The sequence below is a fragment of the Malaya genurostris genome, chromosome 3 (genome assembly GCF_030247185.1).
Source record: "Malaya genurostris strain Urasoe2022 chromosome 3, Malgen_1.1, whole genome shotgun sequence".
Taxonomy (NCBI): domain Eukaryota; kingdom Metazoa; phylum Arthropoda; class Insecta; order Diptera; family Culicidae; genus Malaya; species Malaya genurostris.
Genome location: NC_080572.1, coordinates 166,856,753 through 166,875,887, shown reverse-complemented (window position 1 = coordinate 166,875,887; position 19,135 = coordinate 166,856,753). Strand labels below are relative to the sequence as shown.

The 19,135-nt window shown below is 40.7% G+C and overlaps 2 protein-coding genes across 3 annotated transcripts in view; one reads left to right on the top strand and one right to left on the bottom strand.

Moving 5' to 3' along the window:
- LOC131436379 (uncharacterized) overlaps positions 1-19,135 on the bottom strand; it is a 731,094-nt gene that overhangs the window by 617,096 nt on the left and 94,863 nt on the right. The gene's annotated exons all lie outside the window — the stretch shown is intronic.
- The window catches only part of LOC131434092 (uncharacterized), a 41,990-nt gene continuing 23,421 nt past the window's right edge, over positions 567-19,135 (top strand). The window contains exons 1-6 of the mRNA XM_058600738.1: positions 567-720; positions 1,773-2,933; positions 3,002-3,552; positions 3,667-3,962; positions 4,117-5,570; positions 5,651-5,783. Of these exons, the coding sequence (XP_058456721.1) occupies positions 567-720; positions 1,773-2,933; positions 3,002-3,552; positions 3,667-3,962; positions 4,117-5,570; positions 5,651-5,783 (3,749 nt within the window). The remainder of the gene's footprint in view (positions 721-1,772; positions 2,934-3,001; positions 3,553-3,666; positions 3,963-4,116; positions 5,571-5,650; positions 5,784-19,135) is intronic.

Sequence of the window (19,135 nt, the reverse complement as noted above, 5' to 3'; positions counted from 1 at the left end):
AGACGTATTTGCGATGCAAGGTTCTGAATCCAATAGTAATACCAAGCTGGATTCATGTTAATGTACTTTTACCATATATCAGAAGAATTTCGGTGAAAATCCTGAGATTTTGTTTAGCATATATTCCAGAAGGTTGATTCTGAGAAAATGTTCTATTCCGACGAGTTGCGAATTGAGAAGGTTATTTTGGAGATAGTGATTGAATGACATCTGTTCGCGAAGAAATCGTTCGCTCTGGAAATTAATTATAATCAGTAACCATAGTATCAACATAAACAGCGATCCGTCCTATAAAACAGCCTACATAGCATGCAAAAACTTTAGTATTAAATTAGACCTCGAAGCGTTAACATAATAAATAGCAAGATACAGCAAGAGTTTTTCTGTTTTCGTTGCTATGACGATGGCACTTGGTTGTTGATCGAGAAAATTATTATCGTCATTTACCGTTGGAAAAGTTCACCTCCTTGGCCCCAAAAAACGCGCCAACATATGGCCCTTCGAACCGGATGTCCACCTATCAGATGCAAGTCATCAAGAACCAGTAATCAGAGAAAAGAAGGAAAATGCCACCGAAGGTACACCATACTCCCAAGGCAGAGCCCATCATCAGCACTGAGAAGGTAGATTCCAAAGCATGTTTAATGCATCAACGTACCAAGATCCAGAATAGAGTAAGCACGATAAGCCGAACGCTGGAGGAAGCAAATAACGATCCCAGTAAAATAAGTGCATCACTGCTAAAAGTATTCGCGAAGAAACTAGGGATCAGGGTCATTTCGCCGAAAGCCATTTCACCGAAAGTCGTTTCGCCGAAAGTCATTTCGCCGAAAGGGTTATTTCTCCGAATGACATTTCGCCGAATGGGTCACTTCGCCGAAAGCCATTTCGCCGAAAGGGTCATTTCGCCGAATCCTGAAATCGTCTTGAAATCGTAATTAGAATTGATTTTAATTAAAGACAAACGAAAGATGATAGCGTTAACGCCCGTTTTGTTAACTTACCATTGTACTTCTTGAATAATGATTGATTGTTGTACTCTTGAATAAAGATTGATTCATGAACCTCAGAAAGTAGTTTCCAAGAAAACTTGTTGACTATTAGCTAGTAAGCATCAATGCAATTGCATAGGTGTATCTACCAGGCAAATGTAGGTGGTATTTTCCGTTTGTTAAGTGAAAATGATAAAATACTAATGCGGCTACGCCACATCGTTTTAGTTCATGTGCTGTCCGACCTCGCTACCGCTCGTTCGGACCTAACTAAAGCAAAGAAACCTAGCTTTGAGTAGACCGGGCAAACGAGGCGGTTACAGGTTTGTATGCAAGAGGCCGCCGCTTCCGACGGCGGATCGGCGGCCGACTCAGCTGGCGTCGGCTCGGCGGCTTCGTGCCGCCGAACCATCTTGGCTTCGGTTATGTGGCTGCGCCACATCAGTTATACAGGAGACATAACATGCAGGAGATATGACCCTTACGGCAAAATTACCCTTTCGGCAAAATGACCCTTTCGGCGAGATGACCCTTTCGGCGAAATGATCCTTTCGGCGAAACGACTTTCGGCGAAATGACCTATTCGGCGAAACGACTTTCGGCGAAATGGCATTCGGCGAAACGACTTTAGGCGAAATGGCTTTCGGCGATATGACCCGCTCCCAAGCCGAACGCTGGAGGAAGCAAATAACGATCCCAGTAAAATAAGTGCATCACTGCTAAAAGTATTCGCGAAGAAACTAGAATTGCACTATAACGAGTTTATTACGATTCACCAAGCAATTGTTGAGGTTACCCCTTCCGATGAAATTGAAGATGAAGATGAAGCCCTGGACATTTTCGACGCTCTTCATACGGACACGCTTTCTTTAATTGAGCACCTCGTCGAAAACCTTTCTCCTGCTGCTGTTCGAGATATAAGTTCTTCCGCAACCATTCAACAGCAATCACTTAGAGCTCCAGTTCCCACTTTCGATGGGAAGGTGGAAAATTGGCCGAAATTCCGAACAATGTTTGAAGACATTATCGGGCGTAGTTGTAATTCCGATGCAGTAAAGTTACACCACCTTGATAAGGCGCTGATAGATGATGCTTCTGGATTAATTACGGCAAAAATGATAGTTGACAATAATTTTCAACAAACATGGAAGCAGCTGAGCGACCAATTTGAAAACCCAAGAGTAATCGTCGATACTCATCTTGAAGGACTGCTCGAGATGAAACCGATGACCAAACGCAACCATAAGGATTTACTCGAGCTACTAAAAACATTTAACCGACATGTTGGTGGTCTCGAGTACCAAGGATTAGTAGTTGATGAACTTTCTGGTCTTATTCTCACGAAGATCCTTACCACGCGATTAGATGAACAAACTCTTCAACTGTGGAAGAGAATCCAGCAACATGCCAAATTGCCCAAATATGAAGAAACCGCACTGTTTTTACGAAACGAATGCCAAGTTTTGGAAAGGTTCCAAAATCGGCACCAGATTACAACAAGAGAAGCCGTACCAAAACAGCAATCCAGTTCAAGAACACTCAATCAAAAATCACATGCTGTAACTACTGTCACTGGTGTAAGTTCCTGTCAGGTATGTGGCGGCAACCATCGTCATTTTGAGTGCCCGGAGTTCAACAAACTGTCAACAACTCAACGAATTGAGAAAGTGAAGGAGCTGAACATTTGTTTCAATTGCCTTCGGCTCGGTCACAGGTCATTGGACTGCTCATCAAAAAAATCCTGCTATCGCTGCCATAAGAGACATCACACTTTACTACATGAAGAGAGTGTTTTTAAAGAAGCCCCACCATCAAGCCAGACTCCAGATCCAATGTACAAAACCGGCAAGGACAGTTTGAAGTATCCGCAAACTGTTGTAGCTTGCAGTAATTCTAATTCCGTGATGCTTATGACTGCTGTTGTGCTAATCAAGGATCAGTGTAAATACCATGTCGAGTTCTATTGGATTGTGGTTCGCAAGTAAATTTCATTTACAAGACCTTGGCAGATCGTTTGAAGTTTGAAAAACAGGCTGTGTATGTTCCTATTGCTGGAATTGGAGAAGCCAAAGCTTGTGCCAAGGAAAAACTAGTGGTGAAGGTGGAATCCAGATTATCCGATTTCACAACATGCATCGAATGCTTAGTGGTTCCCAAAATTACCGGACCTATTCCATCTGCAAAAATCGATATTTCTTCGTGGCCAATCGACGTTAATCTACCTATGGCAGATCCAAAATTTAACATCCCTTCTGATATCGACATGCTAATCGGTGCTTCACAGTTTTTGCGGTTGCTGAAAACAGGTCGAATGCAGTTAAAGAATAATTTGCCAGAACTTCAAGAAACACACTTCGGGTGGGTAGTTGCAGGTGATTTCGACGGTGCAATTACTTCTCAGCAGTGCTTAGTATCCACAACCGACTCCATTTCCGATATTCTTCGCCAATTTTGGGAGCTGGAGGAAATTGCAGAGTCTGCTACTTTAAGTTTCGAGCAAGATGAGTGCGAAAAAATATTCCAATCCAGTCATACTCGAGACGTGACCGGTCGTTATATGGTTAGTTTACCGTTTCGAGATTCTGTACAGGAGTTGGGAAACAATCGTAGCTTGGCTATGCGAAGATTCCTTGCGTTTGAAAGAAGATTTCGAAAAAATCCTGTCTTAAAGCAGGAATATTGCAAGTTTATCGAGGAATACGAGCAGCTAGGTCATTGCCAAGAAGTGGTTGAATCTGATGATGATATCAGTTGTAGCGGTTATTATCTGCCGCATCATGCTATTTTCCGCCTATCAAGTTCAACTACCAAAATTCGGGTTGTCTTTGACGCTTCTGCCAAATCATCGCGAGCTGAGAAGTCATTGAACGATGTTCTACAAGTCGGAGCAACACTTCAGAGTGACATTTTCAGCATTCTACTACGGTTTCGAAAACATCAAGTGGTGTTTACTGCCGACATTACAAAAATGTACCGGCAAATACGCGTTATACCTGAGCATACAAGGTTTCAACGAATATTTTGGCGTTCAAACCCAGACGACTCTCTTCGTATTTTGGAACTTACAACAGTTACCTATGGGACATCTGCAGCTCCTTATTTGGCTACCCGATGTTTAATGCAGCTTTGCGAAGATGAAGGCGATTCATTCCCACTCGCTGAACGAAATAAGAGAGGCGATTGAATGTCAATCTCAAATACAGCAACTACTCGAGCGAGGTGGTTTTCCTGTTCACAAATGGTGTTCCAATGCCATAGAAGTTCTCAACCAAATTCCCGAATCCGATCGTGAGAAATTAGTGCATCTTGATAACAGTTCAGTTAACGTAATGAAAACATTGGGTTTGGTGTGGAGCCCACAACAGGACGAATTTGTGTTCAACGTCAATATTACCAACAGAGAAGAAAACCCACATACGAAGCGCTCGGTACTATCCGAGATTAGCAGGCTGTTCGACCCGCTTGGTCTCATATCTCCAGTTACCATTATTGCCAAAATAATTATGCAGAGGATTTGGAAAGCTGGACTCGCTTGGGATGATCCATTAGAAGAAGAGGTACTTGTGTCATGGCTGCAATTTCGTAAATCGTTATTCCATGTTAACAGTATAAAGATTCCCCGATGTACTATAACTAGTGGTATCAAAAATATCGAATTTCATGGTTTCTCAGATGCATCTGCTGCTGCATATGGTGCAGTCATCTATACTCGTTGCATCCTGTCTGATGGTACAATTCGACTGAATATGCTGTGCAGTAAATCCAAGGTATCTCCGATTGCAGAAATGACTATTCCACGTAAAGAATTGCTTGGTGCTCGATTACTGTCTCGTCTATTGGTGAAAGTCCTGGATTCCTTCCAATTAAAAATATCAGATGTGATTCTGTGGAGTGACAGTCAGGTAGTTCTAGCATGGCTTCAAAAACCTTTACCATCACTTGAATTGTTCGTTCAAAACCGAGTAATGGAAATTATGAAAAACACTCAAGGTTGCACATGGAATTACATCAGATCTAAGCAAAATCCTGCCGATATTATATCCAGAGGTCAACTGCCACTCGCTTTGAGTACAAATGAGCTTTGGTGGAACGCGCCGAAGTTTCTAAGCAAAGCCGATTACAAGTTGGAGATTCCTGATGATATTCCAGATGAAGATCTTCCAGAATTAAGAAAGGTTCACCTTAATGTGGCCCCTGTTGTCAACGAGGAAAAGTTACCTGTGTTCTCCAAGTTCAGTTCATTCAGGAAAATGCAGAGGGTTCTCGAGTTGGTGCTGCGATTCATCAGTAATTGTAAATTGAAATCATCGAATGAACGAAGTTTGTATCACTATCTTACAATCCAAGAACTTCGCTCAGCACTGCATTTGATTATCAAGGTGATTCAACACGAAGCTCTTGGTGACGAGATTCATCGTATGATGTCCAGAAGGCCGTACAAAAACATTTCTTCTCTTGATCCGATCTACGACAATGGCATTTTGCGTGTTGGAGGAAGGCTTCAGAACTCTCGTTTGCCTTTCGATATGAAGCACCCAATCATACTTCCAAAACATCCAATTACCGATCAACTCATCCGTACATACCATGAAGAAAATATGCATATAGGTCCTACTACTCTGTTAACAACTTCAAATTTACGTTTCTGGCTGCTAAAGGGAAGATCATCTGTCAGAAAAATAACCAGGAGCTGCATCACATGTTTCCGTTCGAACCCTTGAAGTTCCAGTCAATTGATAGGAAATCTGCCGTCTTGTCGAGTTACACCCGCAGCACCGTTTCTGAAAACAGGTATTGATTGCGCCGGACCAGTATTTGTCAAAGAAGGTCGACATAAACCAAAAATAGTGAATGCATATATAGCAGTATTTATTTGTATGGCAACCAAAGCAGCCCACTTGGAATTGGTTTCAGATACATCAACCGCCGCATTCCTTGCAGCATTGAAGCGTTTCGTCAGCCAAAGAGGTTTTTGTCAAGAAATTTACTCCGACAACGGTTCCAATTTCAAGGGAGCTAAGTCTGAATTACACGAGCTATACCTCCAATTTCAAACCAGTAGTGCTATCAATGAGATTTCATCATTCTGCCAGCCCAAAGAGATTTCTTGGAAATTCATTCCACCGGAAGCACCGAACTTTGGGGGCTTGTGGGAAAGTGCCGTAAAAACCGCAAAATATCATCTCAAGAGAACATTGAAAGCTGCTCATCTGACATTTGAAGAATATGCTACAGTTCTTACCCAAGTTGAGGCTATAATGAATTCTAGACCGTTATGCGCAACATCCGATCCAGAAATAGATATATTAACTACGGGCCATTTTTTAATTGGTCGTTCCCTCATAGCTACCCCAGAGCCTTGTTACAATGAAATACCAATCAATCGTCAGTCAAGATGGCAATACCTTCAACATCTCCGTGAGCAGTTCTGGAAGCAATGGAGTCGGGATTATTTGCTGAGTTTGCAGCCAAGAGGAAAAAATCTTCAAAGACAGCCAAACATTCAACCCGGCATGATCGTTTTACTTGAGCAAAGGGATATGCCACCCCAATGTTGGAAAATGAGAAAAATCGTGCAAGTCTATCCAGGTGCAGATAATATGGTGCGAACAGTAGATGTATGTATTGGTGGTTCTATTTACAGACGAGCAGTATCAAAATTATCAGTTCTACCGATTAAAGACAACAAAGATACTTCCTTAGTTCAGTGAATTCTTCACAGCCGTGGGGAGTATGTTCGCGAAGAAATCGTTCGCTCTGTAAATTAATTATAATCAGTAACCATAGTATCAACATAAACAGCGATCCGTCCTATAAAACAGCCTACATAGCATGCAAAAACTTTAGTATTAAATTAGACCTCGAAGCGTTAACATAATAAATAGCAAGATACAGCAAGAGTTTTTCTGTTTTCGTTGCTATGACGATGGCACTTGGTTGTTGATCGAGAAAATTATTATCGTCATTTACCGTTGGAAAAGTTCACCTCCTTGGCCCCAAAAAACGCGCCAACAACATCTATAGTTCATTAGCTGCTAGTTGTACGATATGACAGGATCTTCAGACTTAAAAAAGAGTTAATGTTAAAAATACCAGAACCAATGATACATCCGTCCTTCCCAAACTTATTTAGCTTACAAGTTCTCCATTTCACATGACAAGTAATATCAGAATTATCTTCACAACAATAGTGATTGAATTGCGAAAGCAAATGATATCCTAATAGTAATAACCTTACATGATTTGATAAATATTATTAGTGCTCAAAAGTCACCCCTTGTAACAAAAACACCTAAATTAAATCTTAACAATGTGAAGATGAATCGTATACCAGTAATAAAGGGCGTACGGATTCAAATTGGATCACAAGAATATATTCGGTAAAAATCATCCAATCAACTGATCATCATGAATAAAAGATATCATATAACTTTCTTCATGTTCGTTTTAATCAATTTCAGTATCATACCTAAATGCACGAACTTTTTTCTTAACACTACTCATAAAGTCTTGTACAACGTTTGTACTTTTTTGCGTAAAAGTCCATTTATGCTTCATATCTTCCTCCCGATGTCTCCGAAGCTCAATTGACCATACTTACGGTGCGTTCGGGGGATTAAAATCTTTCGGCACGAAGTTGGCCTGATTAGCCTTGTACCACTTCGAATCATCATTCGAGTACTAGTACGAGGCTAAATCCAGCGAAAAAGGGCATGACCATTGCTAATTTAGTGAAAATATCCTAAGTCAACTCGGAGGAAAATCAGTCAGGTTCGGTTAGAAATGCATGATCAATGTTTTCGGTACTTTCCGAACAGGAAACCGGGGCTCCGCTTGGAATTTGAAGAATTTACCAAACAGTTTTATGGAATTCGATTCTTTCGCAAGTTTACGTAATGAAAAATGACCTTAAAATTTTTTCCTTTAACACCCTGTAACTGCGGAACCGGAAATGGGATATCACACTGTATATTTGCATATCCACATAAATTCAGACATTTTCGATGGTACCAGAAGACGTTTTATTTTATTGTAAGTTTGTGAAAATCGGTTCAGCTATCCTACGATAAAAATGAGTGACATTATTTGTATATTGACACTGACATTTTGCGATCTCGACGAACTGATTCGAACGGAATATCCGAGCATTGGTTCAAAAGTTGGTTTAAGCTGTGATTGCATAGGCTTTCTATACACGGGTAAAAAACCATTGCCGGTACCATGATTAAAAATCATGAAACCATGGATCATGTCTATCATGAATAATAAGTCATGATTTTATGAACAAAATGATTGGTATCATGCACAATAACACATCTTCCATGAAAATGTTCATGATATCAATATTTTTGCTTATGAAATTTCATGAGAAGGCATGGTTCATGATTTCATGATTAAAAAATCATGGTACCGGTAATAGATTTTTATCCATGTATGAAAAAGGAATTGACAATTGTGGCGTTTTATGTCTGTGAGTTCTCACTGAAAGTATTCTGCCCACAGTTGCATATCAGTTCCATATGGAAAATCGGCATGTCGAGAGAAAGACGATCAAAATTTTATTTCCGATTTTTTTTATTTATTGTGCTTGTGTGGGACTGATATGCGAGTGTGTGGGTAGTATAGTGGTCCATAACTTACTTAAAATTGGATTTGCGAATTTTGAATCGGTTTATTGCATTTGTAACATAACCCTGGTTGATAAACGACTGGACAATGCGCAATTCAGGCACCAATGTGGTTCTTAGCCTCTTGTCCAGTAACTCCTATCCCTACCTCCCCGCGGTACCGGCTGGGATACGGGTAACCATAGGAAAGATCGGGTAACCAACCCCGGTGGGACCTTGGTCGTATGCTGACAGGGAAGGGGGGCTTGCCTTCTCTTTACAGAGAGCGAGCCTACCCGAGCGTCTGTTCCCCTTGCTTGGGCGGCTCGAAACAGCGTCTGTTCTCCATGTTAGGAGCGGCTGAATACCGTCATTGTGTCAGTGTGGGACTCTAAACAGTGCTGACACGATGGCCCTCCGGCGAGACAGGAGGTTGGTGCAGGCCTAACAAGCCGCCCGGAAAACACTTTGTTACGAATAATCAGGATATAAATACGACTCGGAATAATCGGCAAAGACCTACGCAACGAACAAAGGACTACGATTGGAAGCTTGGCACATGGAACTGCAAATCACTTGGCTTCCCAGGATACGACCGAATGCTGCATGATGAGCTTCAAATCCACGGCTTCGATGTCGTAGCACTGCAGGTACTTTGTTAGACGGGACAGAAGGTGTGGAAAAGTGGGCATCGAGCGGCTGCCTTCTACCGGAGCTGCGACACAACCAACGTTCTAGGAACGGGATTTGTAGTGTTGGGCAAGATGCGCCAGCGCGTGATTGGGTGGCAGCCAATCAGTGATAGAATGTGCGTATTTAAGATCAAGGGCCGTTTCTTCAATTACAGCATCATCAACGTGCACTGCCTACTTGAGACGAGACCCGATGACGAGAAGGAAGCATTCTACGCGCAGTTGGAACAAACCTACGGCAGCTGCCCACGGCGGGATGCAAAACTCGTCATCGGCGACATGAATGCTCAGGTAGGCAGGGAGGCAATGTACAGATCCGTGATCGCATAAACTTTGCAGCCTCCCGAGGAATGGTAGTTCGAAGCACCTTCTTCCCCCGCAAAGATATCCACAAAGCCACCTGGAGATCACCTGATCAACATACGGAAAATCAAATCGACTACGTTCTCATCGACGGGCGATTCTTCTCCGACGTCATCAATGTTCGAACCTACCGCAGTGCCAATACTGATTCTGACCACTACCTTGTCGCGGTTTGTATGCGCTCAAAACTATCGACGGTGCACAATACTCGTCGCACAGGAACGCCGGGACTCAATCTCGATCAGCTACGTAGCATTCGTACTGCAGAGGAATACGCGCAACAACTGGAGCTAGTGCTACCAACGGAAGAGCAGCTTTGCGCGGCGACTCTTGAAGACGGCTGGAGGAACATAAGGTCCTCCGTGAGTAGCACTGCTGCAACCGTTCTAGGTACGAGGTTATCGAATCGAGGAAATGACTGGTTCGACGGCGAATGCCAGCAGTTGATCGAAGGGAAGAATGCAGCAAGGGCGAGTATGCTGCAACACCGCACTAGAGCGAACGCTGTACCGCGCAAATGATACACGGAAATTCTATGAGAAGGTGAACCGCTCACGTAGAGGCTACACGCCACAGGCCGAAATGTGCAGAGATACCAGTGGTAACCCTCTCACGAACGAACGTGAGGTGATCGACAGGTGGAAGCAGTACTATGACGAGCTTCTGAATGGCGAAGCACAAGATACAGAGAACGGTACAGGAATCAATCTGGGTGCACGCTCAGCCGACGACAGATTCCCAGCACCTGATCTGACGGAGATAAGTGAGGAGATCGGCAAGCTGAGGAACAACAAAGCCGCGGGCAATGACCAGTTGCCAGGCGAGCTGCTCAAACATGGAGGAGAGGCACTGGCCAGAGCGCTACACTGGATGATTTCCAAGATTTGGGAGGAGGACATTCTACCGCTGGAATGGATGGATGGAGTGGTATGTCCCGTCTACAAAAAGGGCGATAAGCTAGATTGTTGCAATTACCGCGCAATCACATTGCTCAACGCCGCCTACAAAGTACTTTCCCAAATCCTTTATCATCGTCTATCACCAATAGCTAAGGAATTCGTAGGGCCGTACCAAGCGGGATTTACTGGAGCCCGCACCACTACGGATCACATATTCGCGATAAGACAAGTACTCCAGAAGTGTCGTGAATACAACGTACCCACGCATCACCTATTCATTGACTTCAAAGCGGCATACGACACAATCGATCGAGAATAGCTATGGCAGATAATGCACGAATACGGTTTCCCGGATAAACTGACGCGATTGGTCAAAGCAACGATGGATAGAGTGATGTGCTACGTCCGAGTATCTGCTCATATGAGGCCGATATGAGGCCATCTGCCTCGCATTATTTAGTTTTTAAGAAAATAATTATGAATAATTTATGATGCAATTCATTTCTAAACGTCAATGTTTGTAACAAGCTTTTACGGTACACAGGAACACATGTTTGCCATTTAATTTAACCTGCATTTGCTTCTTATTTCATGAAGCTTAATATCATTACTATTTTCAGCAAAGTGGTTCACCATTATCAGGGCTATAGCTTTTCTTATCGAGAAAAGCAGCCTTTTTAGTAAGTGGCAACGCTGAAAAGTAAACACTTCCATTAGAACATCGGTCGGTCTCAAAATTTGCATAATCGAAAGAAAACCAAAAAGGGCCACACTCGGAAAATATACTGAAATATGCATGCCGATCCACTCCATTGTTCAGTCTGAAATATATGGTAGGAAGCAGACACTGAAAGTGATATCGGGTGTGATTCCATAGTTGAAATAGTTTATAGCTTTAGTACCACCAGAGAGTATATTTTCTTAAGCAAATTGCTCTTTTAGTTGTGAAGTATTTTAAGATGAGGTATATAAAGTAGTTGGTCTGCTACGTTAAAGAAATTCGGTGAAGATGAATATATAATATTTCTACTTAGGTGTTCTAAATTTTAAATATTATCTTTCAAAATCCAACCAATCACATGAGAGGCGTACTGCACTGCATGTGATTCAAACTAGGTGGCATTTGATTCTGTAAGCATGTTTAATTAATTAAACTAGGATAGGATTTTTTTGGCATGACATTGCGAGGGGATGGGAATCGAATCCGATGAGTAGTATCAGCATATTGATGAGATGAACGAGACTCTTGTGTCAGTAATGGCTGCCGATCTGTACCTTTCAGAATGATTGGCATAGTCTCTAGTTTTTTTTTTCTGAAACCAGTTTCATTTTGCTGGAGCCTATTCCTGGTTGGGTTAGTTTGAAAGTATTTTCATCAATTAGTTATTGGATACGAAATGCAGTATGTGGAGAAATTGTGTTACTCTACAATCAATAATCTTCCGATGAAACTGCTGTATTCTTTCGAATAGAAATCATCCAAAAGCACACACCACAGATGCTTAGATATTTTAAACATGAAATTGAATGTATATCTTTACATACACTTTCATAAAATTGTATAAATTGATGCGAAATTTTCCAAATCAGTATTTCATTTCCGATCATTTTAATTGGAAAAAAACTAAACTAAACTGAATTGAGAGCTTAATAAAAACCTGTTTTAATCCACCTAGTGGTTTAATGATACCTTTCTCATATTACGCATAACATAATAATTATTACTGTGGAATTCGCAAAAATAACTGTTCATTGAACTGTTACACGTTGCACGTACCGGTGTTGTATTGTCATGCTATATGGCGGTTTGAAAACTTCGATACTCATTGCCTGTATCTGCGGAAACGGAAGTCGTATCCGGATGAAATTTCACAGGAGTTTTTGAGACAATGTGAGCTTTAATTTAATCTAAGATTTGGTTCAAGAATCGGTTCAAGCATAGCTGAGGAATCGAAGTGAGTTCGATTTTTGAAGTTTTTCTTCACCACTTTCGGTGCTTCCGGAACAGGAAACGGGGGAACCATTAGTGCCGAATTAAGTTTATATATCCACAAACAAACAAGTTCTGCAAAATAAAAAATAAAATTTAGACAGTTTTATGGGATTTGGACCTGTTTTTGATCATCGTTCGTGAAAAAATACTCATGAGATTGGTAATTTTCCACTTATCACGCTTTAGTTCCGGAACTGCAATTCGAATCAGGATAAAATGTTCTATAAATTTTTAGGAAACTGTAAGACCTTTCACCATGGATCTTAGTTTGTGAAAATTGGTTTAGCAACCTCCGAGAAAAGTGCGTGCATATTTTAGCCTTTTTCATAAAGAAAGGCTATACAATCACTGCAAAGACCGACTTTTGATCATATGCCATTTGACTCAGCTCAACGAGCTGAGCAAATGTCTTTGTGTGTGTGTGTGACCAATTTTGTCACTTACTTTTCTCGGAGATTGCTGTAGCGATTTTAATAAACTTCCGGTTTATTAATTTTCCGGTTTTGAAATTACAGGGTGATATGCAACAAAAATGTGGAAATAATGCATTAAAAATGTTTAAAAAAATATCACTCACTTTTCTCGGAGATGGCTGAGCCGATTTTTACAAACTTGGATTCAAATAAGTAGTCTTAAGATACCATAAAAATATTCCAATTTTCATTTGGCTTACTCCTCTGCTTCCGGAGGTAGGGTGCTTAGTGTAAAAATGTCAGTAACAAGATATTTTTTTCATAAGCTACCTCTTTATATTTGCTTGTTTTTTCTCTAGTATGCAGACCATTAGAACCTCTAACCAAATAAACCATTGATAATTTCATAAAAGATCTGCTGAATTTTATTCAAGTTCGACTACCGGTATATTTTTTTCCAAAATTCAAATCTTCATAGAGAATCGTAAATAAATGTGCAGGTCATATGGTTGTATGGTTGAATGAACCGAATGCAGATACTCAGCTTTTAGTTGCGGCTGCTCGGCCATCCATGGAAGTTGACCATCAATGTTAACTTCCCTCTCTGAGCAGCCTAGATAGCCGTGTAGTGTCGGTAGCGGTTTCCCAACTGGCTAAGAATAACGCTACGGTCCACCTGTACCGGTGGTATAAGTCCACCAAACAGGTAAGCCGTGTGGCATCCGGCGGAATTATTTTTTACCAAGAATTGATCCACTGGTTTCCTGTTCCATGTCGTAAAAGGCCACAAAAATAGGAACTCCTAAGTCAAGGTGTATTTCCGTGCCGATGGCTGAATGGCTGCAGGAGGTTAAACATTGCAGTCGTGAACGGAATATCTTAGGTTCTTCCTCAAGGTGGTGTACTATCCCCACTTTTATGGAACCTAGTCGCTGATGGTTTGTTAAGGAAACTTAATAACCTTGGATTTCCGACTTATGGTTTTGCCGACGATTATCATATATTGATGACCGGTATAAGCATTAACACTCTCTTCGATTTAATGCAGCAAGCCCTGCGATCTGTTGAACAATGGTGTTGTCAGGTTGGATTATCTGTAAATCCGGGCAAAACATCAATGGTGCTTTTCACTCCTCGTAGGATAATTACAGGAGCTCGTCCGTTGCAGTTCTTTGGTTCAGAGGTCACTGTGGTCGATCAAGTTAAATACGTCGGGGTTATTCTTGACTCAAAACTGAATTGGTCTGCTCACATTGACTTCATGATTGAAAGAGCATGGCTTTCGGCCAATGCAGACGAGCTTTTGGAAAATCATGGGGACTCAAACCCAGATATATTCATTGGATCTACACAACTATTGTTAGACCAATTTTAGCATATGGATGTCTTGTATGGTGGCAGAAAGGAGAAGTCGCGACAGTTCAGTCAAAGCTAAATCATCTCCAAAGGATGGTCCTAATGGCGATGACAGGAGCATTCACGACAACTCCTAATGCTGCTCTAGAGGCGCTACTGTGTATTAAACCACTACATGTGTTCCTAAAACAAGAAGCATTATCTTGTGCATACCGTCTTACGGTTACAGGGCTTTGGAACAGTAACCCATTAGATTATGCTACCAGCCACACTCGCTTGTGGTCTCAAATGGTTACGTGGGATGAGTATTTACTCGCTCCTAGTGACCTAACTCTCACATGCAGTTTTCCTTTTAAAACATTCAATGTGAGCTATCCTCTTCGTTAGGAATGGTTGTCTGGTTGTCTGGAACGACAACTTGATGAACACATAGTTTGTTTTACGGACGGTTCTCTGTTGAATGGTCGTGCTGGTGCTGGTGTCTACTGTCGTGAAATGAGGCTGAAGCAGTCTCATTCACTTGGTAGATACTGTACTGTGTTCCAAGCAGAAATCTACGCAATTCTGTGTGGAGTACAATCGGCACTTCAGCAGAGGATCTGTGGTAAACGTATTTATTGTTGTTCCGACCAGTGCTGTAAAACTTCATTCAATTCAATTGAAACTGAATGTGGAACACATTGACGATCTCTCGAATGCAGTAAACTTCACTCTCTGACACACACAATGTTCGCTGACGGCCCGAACGGGTAGCATTCAGTCATCAATCGTTTCTCTTCAATCGAGGCTCAGTTTAACCACCGTCAGTTGATCTCTTGAAGTAACAAAATATCTCTTTCAATAGTGTGAGAGCGGCCTTCAAATGAGGTTCATGTAAAAATTCGAATTGGTTCAAGAAAATAGATGAAAGATAAACCAGATAGCTGAAATATCAATCACAGAATACACATAAATTAATTGTTTCCTCCTTCAGTTTTCATTTTTAATACTTTATTCCATTTATAATTCTATTCGTTCGAATTTGCTTACTACCAAGAGCGAAGGCAATGAAGGAGTTACACTACTCCGCACTTGAAACTGAGCAAGCAAAACTTCAAATGACTATCAACGATTATTCAACTGACGATGAATTCCGGGAGCTTCACTTGAAAACGGCAGCAAAAGTCAAATAAATTAGTAGGGATATGCTGACGGTCAGCGGCCATAAATTTCGTTTTCATCTTATATTATTCGATTGAAAATGAAATTTTACCGCACTGGTTCCGACAGTCAGGCAGCCTTAAAAGCACTCAGTTCGAATGACTCACGGTCGAATCTAGTGATCGCATGTCGAACTCAAATTGAAGACCTCAGCATTTCAAATGCTGTTTACTTCTTATGGGTACCCGGTCATTCTGGTATTACTGGAAATGAATGGGCTGATGAGTTGGCTAGAGCTGGTGCAACGAATGATTTCGTTGGTCCTGAACCAGCTTTACCACTTTCAACTAGTTGGATAAAGCACAAGATACGTTCTTGGGCTGCATCCAAACATGCCAGCTACTGGCGCAGCTTGCAAACTTGCGCTCAGACAAAAGCATTTCTACCAGATTTAAATTTGAAAATGTCAAAGTGTCTACTGCATTTCTCCAAGTATCATTGAAGTATTCTGGTCAGAGCTCTGAGTGGACATTGAAAACTCAATTATCACATGGCTACTATTCAACGTGCTGAATATTATTCGTGTGATTTGTGTAAATGCGATTATGGTACTTCATATCATCTGATATGTAACTGTCCCGCATTGACGCAGCTACGTATCCGGGTTTTTGGTTCTCCATACATGGTTGAGTCTGTGTATGCGGAGCTAAAATTGAAAGATATTCTCTCGTTTCTCACCCAATGTGGTAAGGAGCTATAGTCAGAAGGGTTCATCGTTCTTCCTGGAGTGAATGAATCCCTTCTGTATTCACCTTAAATAGGGTTTAGCAGATTGTTTGGCATCCTTTGGGGGGTACCGAATTTACTTCTGCTCGTACATACTGCGAGTCGTTCTGCATTCTTCCGGGAGTGCAGAATGGTGTCGCTTTTGTAAGATCTCTAAATCCTCTCGGGGGTTGGAGGTTTTATTAACAGCAGACTGTTCGGGACCTCGTAGAGTTTCAGAATTTCCTTCTGCTTCCACTAAATGTGATCCTCAGCAGATTGTTCAGCATCCCTTAGGGGTGCAGAATTTACTTCTGCTTTTATGTGTTTTTGTGTCGTCAATTTGTCCCATCCTCCTAGTCCAACCCTTACCATCTCCTTTCAATCCTTCCCTCTTATATATCGGGAAAATGATGCTAAAAACAAATTGATGGCAAGGCACAAATCTCCAAATATCAAGCGGGAACGTGCCATTAGAGCCAATTTGTTCTGATTCCTGATTCCTGATAGTGTAAAAATGTCAGTAACAAGATATTTTTTTCATAAGCTACCTCTTTATATTTGCTTGTTTTTTTTTCTAGTATGCAGACCATTAGAACCTCTAACCAAATAAACCATTGATAATTTCATAAAAGATTTGCTGAATTTTATTCAAGTTCGACTACCGGTATATTTTTTTCCAAAATTCAAATCTTCATAGAGAATCGTAAATAAATGTGCAGGTCATATGGTTGTATGGTTGAATGAACCGAATGCAGATACTCAGCTTTTAGTTGCGGAAGTACCAACAATACACGGAGAACCCGCAGATCACAAAATTACAATATTGCAATTGTTGTTTCACGCCCTGGTTGTTTCAACTAAAATGTTGTTGATTTAACTAACATATCTGTTGATTTTGACATAACCATTCAGGTAACCGAAATTGTTGTATTCAAATGCTGTCACTTGGCGAAGAACGAAGACAGCAAAAGGCAGAACAAAAAACCTCTTCATTTCACCAGAAGCGTTTCATATTGAAAATTTTCAATGGTAAATGAACGTCATTTATGTTAGTTACGTAGTGATCGTTTTATGTAAGTGAAAGTATGCAGAAGAATATAACAGCTAATTGTAAAACAAGTTTTCCATGTGTTAAATAGATATTCCTACAGTATAAATGTTTTAATTTGTATTTGTAGCTTTAGGTTTACCAGCGAGCCATTCTGCAAGTGAAGGAAAAATTTCCTGATTCCCTGTGACCATTTTTCTGGTAAGAGAATTGTAATCTTTTGGTTCATTTCCATATCCTTTGTGAGTTTAGTGATAAAGATATAAGCAGTTAATTAGGTAAAATTTCGTTGTTCAATCAGTGAACGATTAGCTGCCCCCGAAGAGACCAACAGTAAAAAATATTTATTGCAATTGGCGTTTTAAGTTCAAATAACTGAATAATTGGTTGAAACAACTGAGAAATTGTTTTGCTTTCATGCATACAAGTAACTTTGCTGAGATTGTGTCTTTGCTCAATTGCACGAGTGACATTGAAACGTTTCATTGTTCGCTCAGCGTGTTTGGCATTGCTCAACTGAAACGTTTCATTACTTGTTGGGTGTCGTTGCTAAGCTGCCAGCACGATAAATAAAAAATGACAGAGTATTTAAAGCAACAAAATGACAGATTATTTAAACGATTAGTTGTACCAAATTGAAATGAAATAGAAAAGAAATCTTTGAGCAAACTGCCGATAAAACATGCCTCTGGCAATTGAAAGAAGATACAAATTCATTGCTACGTGCATCATCAGAATTAGAAATCAGCTTAGTGGAAAATCTGTTGTCTAGCGGACTTTATCAGATGAATAATCTATAGAACTTTAACGGATGGTTTTTAGATCTAGTTATCAAGTATGGTCCTTTTTTTTTTTATATATATACTTAAACCGCTCCTGTCGCTTATTAGAGCCGACCGTCATCCAATACATTTGTGCTTCGTTTGAACCAGCAGAAGCCTGTTGCTCAGACTCAGACTCAGACTTGAGTAAAACGAAATATGATTTCAATCGATCCGATTATTTAAATCAAAATGAGTTGTTTTTCGAGATGGACAGAAGTTATTCACGACGACGCAAATTCATCCTTTACCACGAAACTGATAATGAAGTGTTTCAAACAACGAGCCAATTAAGCAACACTCTGGTCAGCAAAAAGACAATTAACCCTCAACCCTAGAATGCTGACCAAAGAAACTTTACTTCAAAACTAAATGTGAGTTGCAAAAAACAAAGTCAAGAGACCTATCAAGAATCTGAACAAATTGTTATTTGGAGATTTATTCCTTACTCTGACTTCATTTTCCTGATTAGAAGGCAATGATAAACGGGACATGGAAAGGAGTTGTGTAGTGGGTAAGGTGGGTGGACAGCACATGAAGAATACAAAACAATGAGGAATACCAAACAATCTACCAGAACCTTTCAAGATAAATACAGCAAATCATTGCAGGAAGGATGATGAGCCCCTCTGACTATAGCTCCTCAACACATTGGATGAGGAACAATAGATTATCTCTAGCTAACCAAAGACTATGAATGGAGAATCAAAAATCCGGATAACTAGTTGCATCAATGCATACCAATTATATATCAAATGATAGAGTCGATCAAATTGAGAACGGTCTGCAGACCCTGCGCAGCTACCGAGGCTGGCGGCGAACACCCATGAATCGAGTAGAATGGGAATTACGACTGAAAGAGTAAAAGTAAGGTTCTTCATAGCATTCATACAAATCACACGCTAAATAGTCACCATGTTATAGTAGAGAATACATTTTCCAGTCAGAGCTCCGACCGGAATAAAGCAATAATGCTTGCGATAGTGTTACAGGCTTTTAGACTTTTTCAGTTTCAGATCTAGTATAAATAATCTAACCCCACA